At 43.8% G+C, this 16,622-nt stretch overlaps 2 protein-coding genes across 6 annotated transcripts in view; one reads left to right on the top strand and one right to left on the bottom strand.

The window, feature by feature from the left end:
* LOC310671572 (retinol dehydrogenase 16-like) overlaps positions 1-16,622 on the top strand; it is a 160,254-nt gene that overhangs the window by 81,740 nt on the left and 61,892 nt on the right. The gene's annotated exons all lie outside the window — the stretch shown is intronic.
* The window catches only part of PRIM1 (DNA primase subunit 1), an 85,600-nt gene that overhangs the window by 50,036 nt on the left and 18,942 nt on the right, over positions 1-16,622 (bottom strand). Inside the window, exon 1 of one of the 3 annotated variants that reach the window (XM_083427706.1) lies at positions 6,854-7,510. The exons of the other annotated variants lie outside the window; for them this stretch is intronic. Coding sequence (XP_083283832.1) covers positions 6,854-7,166 — 313 coding nt within the window. The 5' untranslated portion in view covers positions 7,167-7,510. Of the gene's footprint in view, positions 1-6,853; positions 7,511-16,622 lie in introns of those variants that run through there. 3 annotated transcript variants of the gene reach the window in all.

Genomic DNA, 16,622 nt, shown 5'->3' with positions numbered 1-16,622 from the left:
TGAGTGGAAAACCAGTTTTTGTACTAAGTATGGTGCATTTGAATTCTTGGTAATGCCTTTTGGCTTGCAAAATGGCTCAGGGGTATTTCAAACCTTCATCAACCACGTCTTAGCAGGTATACTGGATCAGTTCTGTGTCTCTTATTTAGATGACCTCTTAATATATAGTGAAAGCATGGAGGAACACGTAAAACATGTCACACAAGTGTTAGAAAGATTGAGGACCAACAGGTTATATGTGAAGTTAGAGAAGTGTAAGTTCCATACACAAAAGGTGGAGTTCCTGGGATATTGCATTTCCCACAAAGGGGTGCACATGGACCCCAGTAAAGTTCAGGCAGTGGTGGAATGGGAGGCACCTAAGACTAAGAAAGATCTACAGAGGTTTTTAGGATTTGCTAATTTCTATCATAAATTCATAGGTAATTACTCCAAAATCACAACGCCACTGACTGATTGTCTAAGAGGCAAGGGGCCATTCAGATGGTCTGAGGAAGCACAGAAGGCCTTTGATAAACTAAAGGCGGTGTTTGCTTCAGAAAAATATCTTATGCACCTAGATCCAAGTAAACGTATGAAGGTAGAAACTGATGCCTCTGATAGGGCTATTGGGGCCATTCTGCTGCAACAGGACAAGGAAGGGGACTGGAGACCCTGTGCCTTCTACTCTAGAAAATTAAATCAATCAGAACAAAACTACACCATATTTGATAAGGAACTTTTAGCTGTGCATGCTGCCTTTAAAGTGTGGAGACATTTTTTGGAAGGGGCGTCACATCAGGTGGTGGTACAAACAGATCATAAGAATTTAGAGTATTGGAGAACTGCTAGACAGCTAAACCAAAGGCAAATTAGGTGGGCGGAGTTTTTTGCTGGGTTTAATTTTAGGATTGAGTATATACCTGGGCATCAAAACGTTCGTGCAGATGCGCTATCGCGCAAACCTGAGTATATGGAAGGGGAAGCACCTCCCAAGTTGCGAGAAATGCTGAGATCGGATCAGTGGGGGTGTGCAGCCGTAGTAGTGGACGGCAGGGAATTCCAGCGATTGACAGTAACAGATGAGTTTGCACAAAAGAAAATGGAGGAACTGAGAAAAGGTAGAGGGGAAGAGGAAGGTTTCAAAGAAAAAGATGGATTGTTGTACAGGAGAGGGGTGCTGTATGTACCTGCAGGTGAATTAAGAGGTAAAGTGTTGAGGCAACATCATGATAACTCGACTGCAGGACATTTTGGTAGAGAAAAGACCCTGTATCAGATCACACGACAGTTCTGGTGGCCAAAGTTGAGGGAGGAGGTAACGCAATATGTAAGAGGTTGTGAAGTATGTCAACGAGCCAAGGCACCCAGAGCAGCCCCCGCAGGGTTGTTGCAACCTATGCCCACGCCGGGAAAGCCTTGGGATGTGGTGTCTATGGATTTTATAACGGATCTACCGTCATCCCATAGGCAAACAGTGATCTTTGTGGTGGTTGACATGCTAACCAAGATGGCACATTTCATACCATGTACCAAAATTCCGACCGCACAGGAAACTGCAAAGATGTTTTTAGATAATATTTTTAGGTTGCATGGTTTGCCATCACAAATCATTTCAGATAGAGGGGCCCAATTTACATCACAATTTTGGAAGAGGTTAATGCAGTTACTAGATGTGGAGCTAAGCCTCACGTCGGCGAGACACCCGCAAACCAATGGGGAAGCTGAAAGAACGAATGCAACACTACAACAATATCTGAGGTGTTATGCTGGTTATCAGCAGAGCGGGTGGTTAGAGAAGTTGAGTCTAGCAGAGTTTGCGTATAATAATGCAATGCATGTGTCTACGGGCAGAGCCCCATTTGTGGCAAACTATGGCTTGCACCCAAGGGCATTCCCAGGTCAAGAGGAGCAGTTAGCAGTACCAGCAGCAGAACAAATGATAGAGGAGTTGAGGTGCATTCATGAGATATTGAAAGAGGATTTGGAAGAAGCTAAAGAGGCTTACAAGAGAGCTGCAGACAGGCACCGGCGAGTTGGGGAAGAAATCCAAGTAGGGAGCTGGGTATGGCTGTCTACCAAGGGACTACCAATACGAGGGAGGTGTAGAAAGCTAGAACCAAGGAGATTGGGACCTTTCCAAGTAAAGGCTCAAATTAACCCAGTCGCTTTCAAGCTTCATTTACCTGAAAATATGAGAATACACCCTGTATTTCATAGATCTTTATTGTCAGTGTTTGTACCAGCACATAAGTATCAAATTTCAAGGGAACCACCTCCTTTTCCCACCATGATGGGGGAAGAGGAGGCTGAAGTGGAAGAGATATTAGACTCGAGAATAAGTAGGAGGAAATTACAGTATTTGGTTGCATGGAAAGGGTTAGATGAGTCTGAGAACTCATGGGAATCAGCAGAAAAAAATAACGTTCCAGAATTGCAGAGAGAATTTCATAGAAAATATCCCCACAAGCCAAAACCCCATAACTGGCATCTTCAAGAAATTTTTGAAAAGACAGATAGCGAGGAAGAAGAGTTCAGAGGGTTCGGTCCTTCAGAAACAGAGGAGAGCGAGGAGGAGGAAGGGGGGCTTAGGGGAGGGGGTGATGTCAGGGAAGAGTTAGAAGTTTTCAGTTTATCAGAGGGAGAAAGCATTCCCCAAGGGGGGAGGGAGAGCAGTGAACCTAATAGAAGGGAGCAAGAGGAACAACAGGGAGGGACTGGCTGTTCACAGGAAAGGCAAGGGTTAAGTTCTAGCTCAGATTCAGAGGAGAGGAGATACAGGCCAGCTCTAGCCAGGAGGTTAGAAAAAAGAGCGGGAAAACGAAGGGAGAGGCGCCTTCGCCATTTTGAGGGTGGCTGGTCATGGAGAAGCAGAGCTCAGAAGGTATCTGAAATAAGTGACTCTGAGGAATAACATTTAAGAACTGTTTATAAGATTGTTTTGTTAATACACAATAAAAAGTTTTATAAAGAACAAGAAGCATTTGTGTGGTGATCTGAAGAGGACAACGACCAGTCCTGACACCCCAGATGATCTATTGTTCTGAAGATGCTGTCATCTCTCAAAACACAACCAACCATCTTTGAATACCAGCCACAACTTCTCCGTCCACCCTCACCAAATGGCGGGGAGGTAGCTAGCACGATGGTTCAGCACCTGTGCTGCCAGGGCTGCATCCTCATCTGGGGGGCTGGCGGGGGCTGGCAGAGGTGATGGCCTCTCATAGGTGGTGGAGCAAATTCAATCAGATCTGTGGAGTCCACGCACCCACCCACCCTCCCCTCCCATCTCTTCTCAGGCTTGCATTTTGAAAAAACACATTTCCCCGCAGACCTGGAGATGAGCAAATGTATTTCAGGTCCAGTGTGGGCATAGCATGAGCTGGATCCTTACCTCTCAAACAGTGCAAATGTCTGCTTTTTGATCTGTAACTTAAGGTTCAGCCCTTGACAGCAGCCTGAATTCCCACCACCTGTTTTTTATTCCCTACACCTGGAGAAACACCACGTAACTAAACCGAAGTGAACCAAAACGTAAGCTACAGAGCTTGTTTTTACCTCAGGGTGTCAGAGAAGGCTTCCACACCAAACTTTGATGGGCAGTAACCACCTCCAAAGCAGGCCAGGCGTCCCATCGTACTGCACACGTTGACCACCCTCCCTCTGGCTCTCCTCACCAGCGGCAGCATGTGTAGCGTCACGTCAATCAACCCTAGCAGGTTGACATTGATCACCTTTGCAAAGTCATCTTTGGTCAGCCATTCATTGGGACCTGATGGTAGAGCTGTGCCTGCGTTGTTCACCAAACCCCAAAGCCCTGTGAGAAAGAACAGATGCAAGAAGAGACAGCTATTATTTCCCAAAGGAAATGATATGTAATGAATTGAAATGATATATAATGAATTTTTAAAATGTTTAAAATAACTTTGATAAAGAAACCAGAAACCTTTTTATTAGGAATTGTAGGTACCAAGATCCCAAAGGAACAGAAAAGACTTTTTATGTATGCAACAACAGCCGCATGGATGTTACTTGCTCAGAGATGGAATGAAGACTAAGTCCTTACCAGAGAAGAATGGCAAACTTGAGACACCACTGTCAGCAGATGAAAACATTAGCGGGACTGCAATAACACTTGTAATGCAGAAATTATTATGGATAAAATGGAGTGACATAAAATTTGGATGAGGAATAATATGCAGTTGAAAAGGTTGATAATACGGCCCATGGAGCGGAAGGGGGAAGTCTGAAGATTCAGAGAAATCTCTAAATGTGGATATGGATTTGGTATTGTTATAATCTTGTAAAAATCAAATAAAAATTATTTCAAAAGAAGAAGAAGAAGAAGAAGAAGAAGAAGAAGAAGAAGAAGAAGAAGAAGAAGAAGAAGAGATAATTATTGTTCCAGGTTCCCACCTAGCATAACATTTGCATGTATGCTAGATTTTGGAAGTGTGGATGTAGTATTATTCTGGTGGTCTATATTTTGGTTGCTATGTATTCTAGGATTTGTTAAAGTTACAAAACAACGAAGCACGGGATGGAGCAAGGGAGAAATTTCTGGAACAACATTGGGATATCAGCTCCGCCCAAGGCATGAAGAATAACAGCAACAACTGGGTGGGTGGGGAGACATAACATCTTACAAGGACCGGAAGAAACACCACAGGAAGAAGAATTGCCACACACAGGAAGAACAAGGATGTAGTTTGAGTTCCTCACTTGTAGGTTCATAAAACATTTAACGTGTCAACACGAATAGAAGTTATTAATATTGCAGTTGTTGTATAAGGGATTATTATTATGACTGGAATGTAATGGAAATTAATAAGATTTTGGAAGGCAGAAATAAAGAAAATAATAGAATCATCAAATTTAGCACACAGGGGGCCACTTTATCTAAATTATATAATTCAGCATTGGAACCATTGGTATTAATAATTGTATTATAAATTGGTATTGTTATAATGAGGCTATTATTGGATTGTAATTGAAAACCAATAAAAATGATTTTTTTTAAAAAAAAAGTTGAATGGGCGGTTCATCATAATTTCCCCAACTACTATCAACAGGAAGCAATAAAATGGACAATATTTGTTAAGAGGAAAGCTGTAATTAAAATCATGGGAGTCCTAAAGCTTCTATTCACATCACTCGTTCAAAAAACCAAAAACGGGTATCTGCAATTTGAGAAAGACAACACAGAAAACACTGAACTGAAACCGACAACAATTTTGACCAACAAATGTTTATCTCTGGAGATATAGCGAGAGAGAGAGAGAGAGAGAGAGAGAGAGTTCAGTATGCGTCCCTGCTCTTGCATTTGATCTTAGTATTGCTGGAGAGCCAATATTTCCCCAGGGATTCACACAGTTTTAAAAGGAAGGCCAACCAGTGACCTCTGGGGGCCATTTTGGGAGGCCTTTACATGAAATTTAGCAAAGAGCATGAAGGCTTATCCAAAGTAGATCTGCTGGATAAAAACTGATCCAGTTGACCTAGTGTACTTAGACTGCCGACTCCTGAATAAGCTGAGCAGTCATGAAACTGGTTAAGAAGCAGGACACAGAGTAGAGGAATAAATGGAATATCTAGATGGGGAGATGTAGAAACTGGAGTTCTCCAAAGATCAGTGTTGGGACCTCACCCAATGAGCAGTATGCCAAGTGGAGATTTGAACCCAGGTCTCCCAGGTCCTAGTCTGAAACTCTAACCACTGCACCACACTGCTTCTCATTCTCCAACAATGGAACTCATGGACGTCCAATGAAGTTGAATGTTGGAAGGTTCAGGAGATAGGGATGCCCACCCACTTGGATGGTTTTAAAAGTGGATTGGACAACCAAGATGTCTATGCTCTGCCTCTACAGCTGGAAGCAGAAATACTTCCAAATACCAATGGCTGGAAAGCACAGGAAGGGAGAGTGCGCATGATTGCTGCTTTTGAGAAGTCATCTGCTGGTAACTGAATGGTGGCTGAGAAGAGACATTGGCCTGATCCAGAAGGTTATGCCTTCCATATTCTCTGCTCTGGGCTCCCCAAACACATTTAAATGGGAAGCATCTTAAAAGATATTGCAATATTGCTGCTCTGGTCCCTTTTTCTCCCAAGTATTTTCCCCCATCTAAATTGCCTCCTTTCCCAGCAGCTATTAGGAGGAAAAATTCAATGTAGATCAGCCAAATGACTCCAGAGGCTTCTCCTACACTGCAAATGCTGGCGAATCAGTTTGAGGTCCTGCAGCTGCTTGTCAGTTAAAATTAAAATCTTGCAACACTGATTATGATATCTGTGCTTTTAGAATCAGGTGGATCAGTGGACATTATCAGAAAGGAACATTTATCTTCATACAAAATGAAGTTTCACTGTGTGACTTCACAGAACAAGCTGCTGTCAAAGGCACAAAGCAATAATCTTTCAGGTTATTTGGCAATCGTAGCAGCTCTTGACAGAGGCTGAATTAAGGTGACCCCATGGAATTCCTTCCCCATTCATTGCCTTATTGATTTTAGTTGTTTCTAATACTTTTTAAAATGGTCATACTTTTTATTTTTGATATAGAGTGGTACCTCGGGTTACATACGCTTCAGATTACATACACTTCAGGTTATAGACTCCACTAACCTCGGGTTAAGAACTTGGCTTCAGGATGAGAACAGAGGCCCCATTAGCTAAAGTGGTGCTTCAGGTTAAGAACAGTTTCAGGTTAAGAAAGGACCTCCGGAACGAATTAAGTACGTAACCAGAGGTACCACTGTATTGGGAGTCACTCAGACCACATTTTGTGGGAAAGTGGAGTAAAGATAAGCAGATGATGATACAGATAATCCCTGGCCTGATCCAGAGCATGGAAACAACACAACAAAAAGCTACCTTTGTTCCCCACTTGTTCTTTCACCCACTCTGTCGCTGCCGCAACGCTCTCTGTACTGGTGACATCCAGAATGGTGGTTTTCAAGCGCTCTGAGGTGACCTTGTCCAGCTGCTCTGCCCCCTTCTGGGTGGTACAGGTTGCCAACACCCGCAGACCCCGGGCATCCAGATGCCTGGCAAGGTGGTTCCCAAAGCCAGAGGAACAGCCGGTGATGAAGACATATTTCTCCGTCAGGTTCTCCACCGTCTGTCTCTCCTTGTACCATCGGCGAAGGAAGTAAAGCCCCAGCAGGGCAGCCAGGTAGAGCCACATGGCTGAAACCTGCAGGGAAGAAGCTTGCAAGAGTGGGGACACACAGGCACCTAGCAAGCCTTGGAGAAACCAAATCCCAACCCCTGCTCCACCAAGAAGCTCGCTGCTCTATTTATCCTCCCTTGTAGTGTTATTGAGGGGAAGGAGGAATTTTGCATGAAGCAATGAGCTGCTTGCAGCAGAGGCAGGCTAAAACAAGTATAAACAATAGCTCCAACTAGCTGCTTATTAACTGAACAGCTTAATAAAGAGGAACAGTATGACCCTATCTACATCTATAGAAATAAGCAACGCTGAGCTCAAATATTGTGCAAGCTCAGCATCAGCATCCAATTGGTCATATGCCTTATTTTGCCATCACTGCACCACTTGCTGAAGGTCTGATACCCAATTTGTTTTGTTTGTTAATTTTATTTTTTGAGTTTTCAGCTTAACAAAAGATATGAAATGTAGTGCATCTTCAGAAATAAAAACATAATTTGACTTCCCTCTTCTATTTCACCTTCTGGTTTCATTTTTATCACTGCATTTCCCCTATAGTTCCTTATAATTGTTACTGTCTAGTTTCCAAATTGGTTGGACAGTGTTCTCGAAGCTACCAACATGAGTCTGACCAAACTGCAGGAGGCAGCGGAAGACAGGAGTGCCTGGCGTGCTCTGGTCCATGGGGTCACGAAGAGTCGGACACGACTAAATGACTAAACAACAACAACAACAGTTACCAAATAAGTTATTATTTAACTTCTTGTGTTGTTTTCTTCCTGCTAATTTAGTTAAATGTTTGCAAATATTTTTTAAATACTCCATGTATTTCTCCCATTCTTTAGTGATTCTTTGTTGACCTGATTTTTAAACACATATGACATATTTTGTCATGTGATGAACTGGAGAATACAATGAGAGGTACAAGATCAAGAGTTGTTTTTCCGATTTAAGCAAATCAATTGTGCGCATCAGGAAATATAGCTCCACTTTTTGTTTTCTTTCTTGCGCTCTCTCTCTCCCTTTCTCCATTTATAAGAAGCCCATAAAAGTGTCTTTTTATATTCAGAACATAAGAAAAATGTGTGTGTGTTTGTGTGTAGATGTGTGTACGCACCACACACACACACACAGAAGGGCAAACATAGTTGTATTTTCCCTCTTTTTTCCTGAATTTAATGAGCAAATATTCCATGCCCAGCCTAACTGGAAGGATCTACTCTACAAATGTTATTTGTTGTGTTTAAAGGATCACTCAAGTTCTGATAACATGGTGTGGTTGGTAGAATATGATCCGATATAATCCTGAAATATTCTCCATTCTCCAAATGTTTTCTAGTTCAATACTCCTCTAACTCTTTCCGTCAGTTTTGCTAGTTGTAAATATTCTAACATGAGTATCTGCCAATCTGTGATTGTCGGTATTGTTTCATTTTTCCACTTCCTCGCCACAAGAATTCTTGCTGCTGTGGTGGCATACATGAACAGTGGTCTTATGTCTTTCTTAATTTCTAACGGTAAAATGCCTAAAAGAAAGATCTCTGGTTGTTTTTTTTTTTTTTAGTGTGTCTGAATAATTTCTTGAATTCATTATAGATATTATCCCAGAATCCCCTAATGATTGCACAAGTCCACCACATGTGGTAGTATGACCCCACATCTATTTTACATCTCCAGCAAGTCGGTGACCTTCCTTTACACATTTCCGCTAGTTTCAAGGGGGTATGATGCCATCTATATAACACCTTCATGATGTTCTCCCTAAGGTTACAGCATGCTGTGAATTTAATATCTACCTTCCACAATCTCTCCAACCCCAAACTTGGATCTTGGCATCCAGGGATACACACACACACACACACACACACACACACACACACTGCACCAATGTGATATTCTCATTGTTGCTTGCATTGCAATCTTCTTCCCCACAAGGGAGTTTTGGCAAAACCTTTGACTGTTCCATAATTTTTTATAAAAAGAGAGCCTAGAGCCCAAGAAAACCTGTATGGTCCTGTTCCTTTCCTACAAATGGCCTGTCTCGTCCCTCTTAACAAGCAGAATGCACAGAGGCAACAGAGGATGCAGGAAGGAGGGTAAGAGGCATTCCTGCCAGGCAAGGCTCCCTCCTCTCTGTAGCAAAAGCTTTTCACCCACCTGAAGAAATAAATTCCGTTCATAATTTCCTATTAATCAATACTCTTCTATGTTTTCTGGCCACGTATGTACAATTTATTACTGGAATGGGAAATGAAGGATAAGGAAGTAAAGGAGGTCATGATTAGGTGGGGCCAGGATTTTGAGATGGAACATTGGGAAAGGTTGTGGAAACAAGACATCAAATTGACTGCCTGTTACATACAGAGCCATCTTTCCCATAGGGTTTTGTGGTGCGTCATGCCAGGGCGGTGGCCTCTCAGGGGTGCCCCAGCGAGTGGGGGAGCTGCGGGGCTTTGCCGCCAGCCTCCCCTTTCCCTGCACGCCCGCCAGCTGTGCCCCACCAACCATATGGCTGGCGGGCGTGCAGCTTCCCTCCGAAGCCTCTGCAGGGATTGCTCTCCCGCAGCGGCATGAGGGAGAGTTGTGCCTCCCCCCATGGCTGGCAGTGTGCAGCTTCACTCCCCCACTATCCGTGGTAATTTGGGGGTGCTGGGAGGATATCTGCACCCCAGCGCCACATCTGCTAAAGATGGCCCTGGTTACACAATAAAGGAAAATCGGATGAAAATGATGTACAGGTGGTATATGACCCCTGCCAGATTAGGTAAAATATATAAATTAAAATCAAATGTATGTTGGAGATGTAAGAAGGCAGAAGGAACAATGTATCATGTATGGTGGGGATGTGAGAAAATAAAAAAGTTCTAGTGTAGTATCCACGAAGAACCAAAAAAGATGTTTAAAACAACATTCGAGAAAAGGCAAGAAGTGTTCATTTTAGGTATAGTGACAAAAGACATCCCCAATGACAAGAAAAAAATATTCTTATACACAACAGCTGTCGCTAGAATTTCAGTTGCGAAAAATTGGAAAGCAGACTTTGTTCATTCAGTAGCGGAATGGCAAAATAAATTTTGTGAGTTTATCAATCTGGCCAAAATGACGGCAGCGATCAGATTACAACCAAATCAGAAATTAAGGAAGGAATGGGAGTATGTAGGAGAATACATGACAAAACATTGTTCCAAAATAAATTTATTGATATGCATAGACTGAAATTCGCAAAGTTAAGGTTAAAAAATAAAACAAAGATTTTATGGGTTAATATGTATAATGTATCTCTTTAACACAATATTAAATGATATAAAAATAATTAAATGATGCTAAGCACAGGTGGAGGGAAGTCACAGAGATACAAAGAAAGAAAATGTATAATTGCATACACATAAAAAAAATTGGTGTTATAATAATTTTGAAGACAGTGGGGTGCAAAAAAGGAGGTCAGCTCTGTTTGTGATCTGAAGGTGGTTGCATGAATTTCCTAGAGAACTTGACTCTATTTAACTTTCCTACAGCGGAGATATAAGATTCATAATTACAGTTGTTCCTTATTTGAAAACATTGAACATTTACTGAGAAGGCGTGAAAAAACCTCTTAATCTGGATATATTATACATTCTTTTGTGACTTTTTGGATATCGTGGGGCAGGGAGGGGGGAGGGCTTCCTGGGAACTTTTACTTTCAATTTTGTGGAACTGCGTAGATTGAAATTAAAAACTGTTAAGGGGAAATGAAGCCAAATAGCAGCTTTCTTTTAGCAGGACCTGCAAATGTCCGGCATAGATAGACCTATTTAAAACTTTATGAAAGACTCTCCTCCCCAGAGGGGAGGGGAGTGGTTGTGGGCGGGAGCTCCAACCCCCGCCCACGCAGGGGCCTGAGCCCCTGCCCCTTCCTGCTCACCTGGCCGGTGCCTCACGCCCAGGGGGTGGCTCCCACCTGGAGCCGCCCCTAGCAGGGGCGTGCCTAGCCATCCTTTATCTTCAGGCGCCGGCCCCCCCTCAGCCTCTTTTCGTCGTCGCCGCTCCGAGAGTCATCAGCTAGGAGTCATCACAGTCATCACAGGGAAGAGCCACGAGGTTTGGAGTTGGGGGGTCTGTGTGTGTGGAGGCTGCCTGCTTCCTGGCTTGCCTTTTAACTTTAGGAGGCTTGCGTGCGCTCATTGCTTTACTGCTTTTAAAAATCCAGGTTTGCCTTGCTGTGTCCTCTTTTTTCCAGGTAAAAATCTATATTTAACATTCCATTTCCCCCCTCTCCTGCTGCTTGATTTGTTTGTGTGGTCTAAGTGCGAATTACCTTTCTTAAGCTGCAGCTTGTTCCCTTGCCCAGCACATGCCCCCGGTGAGGTCTGAGTGTGAGTGTGGCTCCATCTTTCTTTCTCCCTTGTCTCCTCGCTTGTCTTCCCTGCCTCTGCTTGGTAGCTGTGCGTTTTATTTTAATTTTTTGCCAGGGTGCTTGTACATTTCCCCTCTATTGCCCTTGCCTGTCCAATTGTGTGGCTGGTCTGGTTGACTGCATGGTGCTGATAATGCCAAGGTTGCAAGTTTGATCCCTGTATGGGACAGCTGAATATTTCTGCATTGCCTGGGTTGGACTAGATGATCATCAGGGTTCCTTTTCCTGTTCCTCTCTAATTTTAAGTTGTGTGTGTGTGCTTGCAGCGTGTGTTTGTGCCTGCCGTTTATTGATTTATTACTCTTCTAGCGTGGGTTTAATTTACCCTGCCATCCCTTCCATTGGTACCACTTAAATCGGGAGCCCCCTGTAAATTATAAAGGCTTGGGAAAGACTGCGCGCTTAAACCTCACCCCTCTTGGTTTCTCTAAGCCACCCCCCCCCTTTGCTTGATGCTTGGGGGATAGAAATAAGGCAGAGCTTGGGGTGGACAATTCAGGGTTTCTGATCAGGCAACCATTCCTCAGCACTACACGTTCATACGTTTAGAACCTTTGAAGGTGTGCCTTTGCCTGGTTCTTGTCATTGGCTTCACTTGCCAGTACAGGCTCCCTAAAGAAAACCACTTTTAAACAATAACAACAACAACAACAACAACAAAGGTTACGGCTTATGGTACCTTAATGAAAAGTCCAGGTTAATACACCGTTTATATTTCCACTTTATTTTGGCTCACTGTAATGGCAGCTATTTTTCCTTTTCTTCAAAAAGATTTTCCTTGCCCGGCATGTTCATTTTACACCCCCCCTCCTCCCTCCCAACTCTCCCCCCCCCTTTCCTTCTCCTTTGCTTCTTGCCTGAGTAATCACAGTTGCCAGACAGGTTTTTCAACTGCTGGGGCAGGCTTGATTGCTCTCTGAGTGACCAGCATTTTGGGAGGCATTGTCTTTATGCACCTGGCAGTTCAGCAGCTCTAGTTGCATTGTCAGTTTAACTAACCAGCAATTTGACCAATTACAGTCTTTTGTCTGTTTAAGCACCCTTATTTCCCTCAACTGGTCTTGAGCTGACCTTGTGGGCAAAGATTTACTTTTCTTTGTTTGGCAAAGTTTCCTTTGTTTGATAAAGTTTCTCCAGCAGGGCTGCTGGTGTGGAATCTTACTGATTTCCTTTTCTCTTATTTTGGCTGCAGCTTCTGAGCATCTCCTTGTAAGCAGTTATTTTCAATTCTGTTTGATTACTTGGCATTGCTTTGCGCCTAGATTTGCCTATCATTTAAAGGGGGCAACTTAAGAGCCTGGATAGCTCAACTGGTTGGAGCATAATGCTGATAATGCCAAGGTTGCTGGTTATTGTTCATTTTGTCAGCATTTACGCGGAGCAATTGATAATAGTAATTCCTACTCATAGCTATAAATCCATTGGCTATTAATTGAGATACTATTGATTAATAGTTAATTCATCAACCGTGCTCCGAACTTTATTGATGCACAATAATTGTTTACTAACATTTATTTACAGTCAAGTTATTAATTGATTGGTGATATTAATACTAATTAAAAATAACAACAACAATAATAAAATAAAATAATAAATAAAATAAATTTGAAAAATAAATAATAATAATAATTATAAATAATAATAATAATAATTATAAATAATTATAAATAATAATAATAAATAATAATAATAAATAATTAATAATAATAATAATAATAAATAATAATAATATTTAATAAATAAATAAATAAATGAAAATTAAATTTAAAATAAAATAAAGTAATTAGTGACAAAATAAATAGTAGGCGCATTTTACTAGTGCACAGAGCAGCTCATGGCGCCCAAGAGGAAGCGCACGGGTGCAGCACCAGCACACACTGCTGCTGGCGACCGTCATAATAATAAACCCAAACCCATTTCGCATTTCCTCAATGCTTTCAGATCATTCATTGTTGACTATGAGCAGCGCTTTCTCTTAGCTATTCTTTAGTTCTATTTGCCTTGCGTTTCTTACTTCCTTGTTTCGCAAACCAGTTCCAGCCTTTAAACAACCCAGGTGCAGGCCCAAGCCCTCAGTCAGGAACGGCGGCTGTGCAAACTAGGTCTTGGGCTTGCTCGGTGACGACTGACTTTCAGAACCGCATCGGGGCGCCTGCGTGGAGGCTGCCGGCCCGTATCAATAACCCGGAGGCTTCCAGTTCTTCTAGTTTCTTTGCAGAATAAGCAGCCCAGGGTCTAGCTTCCAGAATCAGGCACCTCATCAGCCGGTGATGACGAGTCAGAATGGCTTACACCCTTTATGTCGAGAAGAAGCCATCAGAGGTGTATCGCACTGGAAAGCTGGACCTTAGAAGGATTTAAAACGTAAGGTGTGCGGGTAATTCAATAAAGGGCAATGCCAAAGGCAGTCTTGTAAGTACCCGCACGTGTGTGAGAGATGTGCAGGGGCTCACCCAGCCACAGTGTGTTACAAAGGGAAGCGGCTCTTTCGGGGAGGTCGGGGCTTTCACCACTCTAGTTCCAGACGAACCCCCGCAGCAGGGAACCATCGATAAAGTCCTTCTGGGTCTAGCATTTTCTCAAATTCAGCTTTCTCCTCTCCTCAACCACTTGTCTATCCATCCGGACGGAAGTGCAGCATCCTATCTTTGGAAGGGTTTCTCAGAGGGTTTTAGAATCCTAGTAGTTGGCTCCTTAACCACGTAGGACTCTACTAATCAGAAGTCAGTAAGGGAAAGGACGCTTGCCCCACCCCAAGGGTAGCTAGCCCCACCCCACCATGTGTGCCACTTTGGGTGCCAGAGCAGCTAGCTCTGCCTCTGGAGTCACACTATGGCATACACTATGGGATGAACCCAACAGGGCCGCCACTTAGCCCCTCCTTGGTCTCCAGACAGAGGCACCCCTTCCCAGACCCACTTCCCCTTTGGGGATTATTAGGCAACCAAATGTATCATTCCATAACACCTCATACAGGAATTATTTTTTCCTGGGGAACCTGCCTTTTCTCCCAGATCAACTACAAGAGCAAGACCACAGCTTTAACAAAATGACAGCCCAAACAGGAAGACACATGGGAGCAATGGTACTGCTTTGAAGTGTTCCAGATCCATTCCCTGTTCTCCAAATGAGCAGGGCAGCTGTGGGCAAAATTGCAAAGAAGTACAATAATGATTTAGTCCTCAGTCCTAGAATCTAGTAAGCCTTTAAGCCCAACAGTCGGAATCGCATAATTTCAGTCCGTTAACCATATTAGGGAACATGTATAGTTAGTAAACAAATTGCTAGTTTTGTGAGAAATAACACTGAAGTGGATAACGCTTTGGCTAAGAGCTCACCTTTGGCAATCTTCTAGAACATGTTGCATATGTAGCAGTTATTTCTAGCTAGAGTGAAACTGAAACCTGACATTTACAGTATCAAAAAAACAAAACAAAACAAAACAAAAACAAAAACAACAAAACCAACAGCAGCAACAACAACAACAACAAAACCCTTCCCAAACCTGCATAGATCGCCCTTGGGCATCGTGCCGAAGAAGAATCCCAGGGAATTTCAGCTCATTCACAATTTATCCTATCCGAAGGGCGGCTTAGTAAATGACGCCATTCCACCAGAGTTATGCTCGGTGAAGTATGCCACCTTCGATCACGCGGTTAAATTGATCAGGAGTTTTGGTCAAGGGGGCCCTTTTGGCGAAGTGTGATATTGAATCGGCTTTCCGCCTTTTGCCAGTGCATATTTCAAGGTAAATATTATGTGGATAAGGCCATGCCAATGGGCTGCTCTGTAGCCTGTTCGGCTTTCGAAACATTCAGCACCTTTTTGGATTAGGCCTTAAGATTTAAAACAAATTCCATTGGGGTTACGCACTATTTGGACGACTTTCTCTTCGTGGGGAGGTCCGGCTCCGGGGAATGCGCCTCACTGCTGGAGGCCTTTTCGGCCTTGGCGCAGGACCTGGGCGTTCCCCTCGCAGCGGAGAAAACCGAGGGCCCTGCTACTTGCCTCACGTACGACTTTCTCTTCGTGGGGAGGCCCGACACCGGGGAATGTGCCTCTCTATTGGACGCCTTTGCGGCCTTGGCGCAGGACTTGTGTGTTCCTCTCGCAGCGGAGAAAACAGAGGGACCCACTACTTGCCTCACGTATCTGGGCATCGAGTTAGATACCGTCGCTCAATCCTCCCGCTTACCTAGGGAAAAAATTGACAGCCTTAGGGAAATAATCCGGGCCACCCTTCTGCTAAAAAAGATTACCCTTAGGCAGATCCAGTCCCTATTAGGTCATTTTAACCTCGCTTGCAGGGTGATCTCCCCGGGACGCCCCTTCTGCACCCGCTTGGCCAGGCTGTCAGTAGGCCGCAATCATCCGCACCACAGGGTTAGACTCCCGAAATCGGTCAAGGAAGACCTGGAGGTTTGGGGGACCTTCTTAGATAATTATAATGGAGTCTCGCTATGACAGGATATTCTTAACTTCAGATTTTCAGGTCCAATCGGATGCGGCAGGGTCGCTAGGTTTTGGTGTGTACTTTAGGGGGCGATGGTGTGCTCAGCGGTGGCCAGCAGGATGGCAGGGTGAGGCTATCACGTGAGACCTGACTTTTCTTGAGTTTTTTCCGATAGTGGTCGCGGTGCACATCTGGACAAAGGAGTTTCAAAATCGTCGGGTATGTTTCAGAACCGACAACCAGGCGGTGGTGAAAATCTTAGAAAGGCAGTCATCTCGATCTACGAGGGTAGCGGCCCTCCTGCGGTCATTCGTGCTCCGGTGCCTCGAGTATAACATAATCTTTTCGGCCAAATTCATACCCGGTATCAATAATAATATTGCGGATGCTTTGTCTCGCTTTCAGATGCCTCGCTTCCGGTCGCTTGCACCTGGAGCACAACTGTTGCCCGAACCCTTTCCGGAGCACCTGTGGAACGTTGGAGACGCAAAATGATTAAGGGAGTATTAGCGTCTGTCGCACCCTCCACCCTCAGGTCTTACAAGAAGGCCTGGTGCGATTTCCTGGGCTTCAGGATGGGGTTATCCGGTACCGGCCCTAGTGTGCCACCGTCCACCGACGACGT

This window comes from Podarcis tiliguerta, assembly GCF_965153285.1.
Source record: "Podarcis tiliguerta genome assembly, chromosome: 2".
Taxonomy (NCBI): Eukaryota; Metazoa; Chordata; class Lepidosauria; order Squamata; family Lacertidae; genus Podarcis; species Podarcis tiliguerta.
Note: the sequence above shows the minus strand (reverse complement) of the source record. Positions and strands in the feature narration are given on the sequence as shown.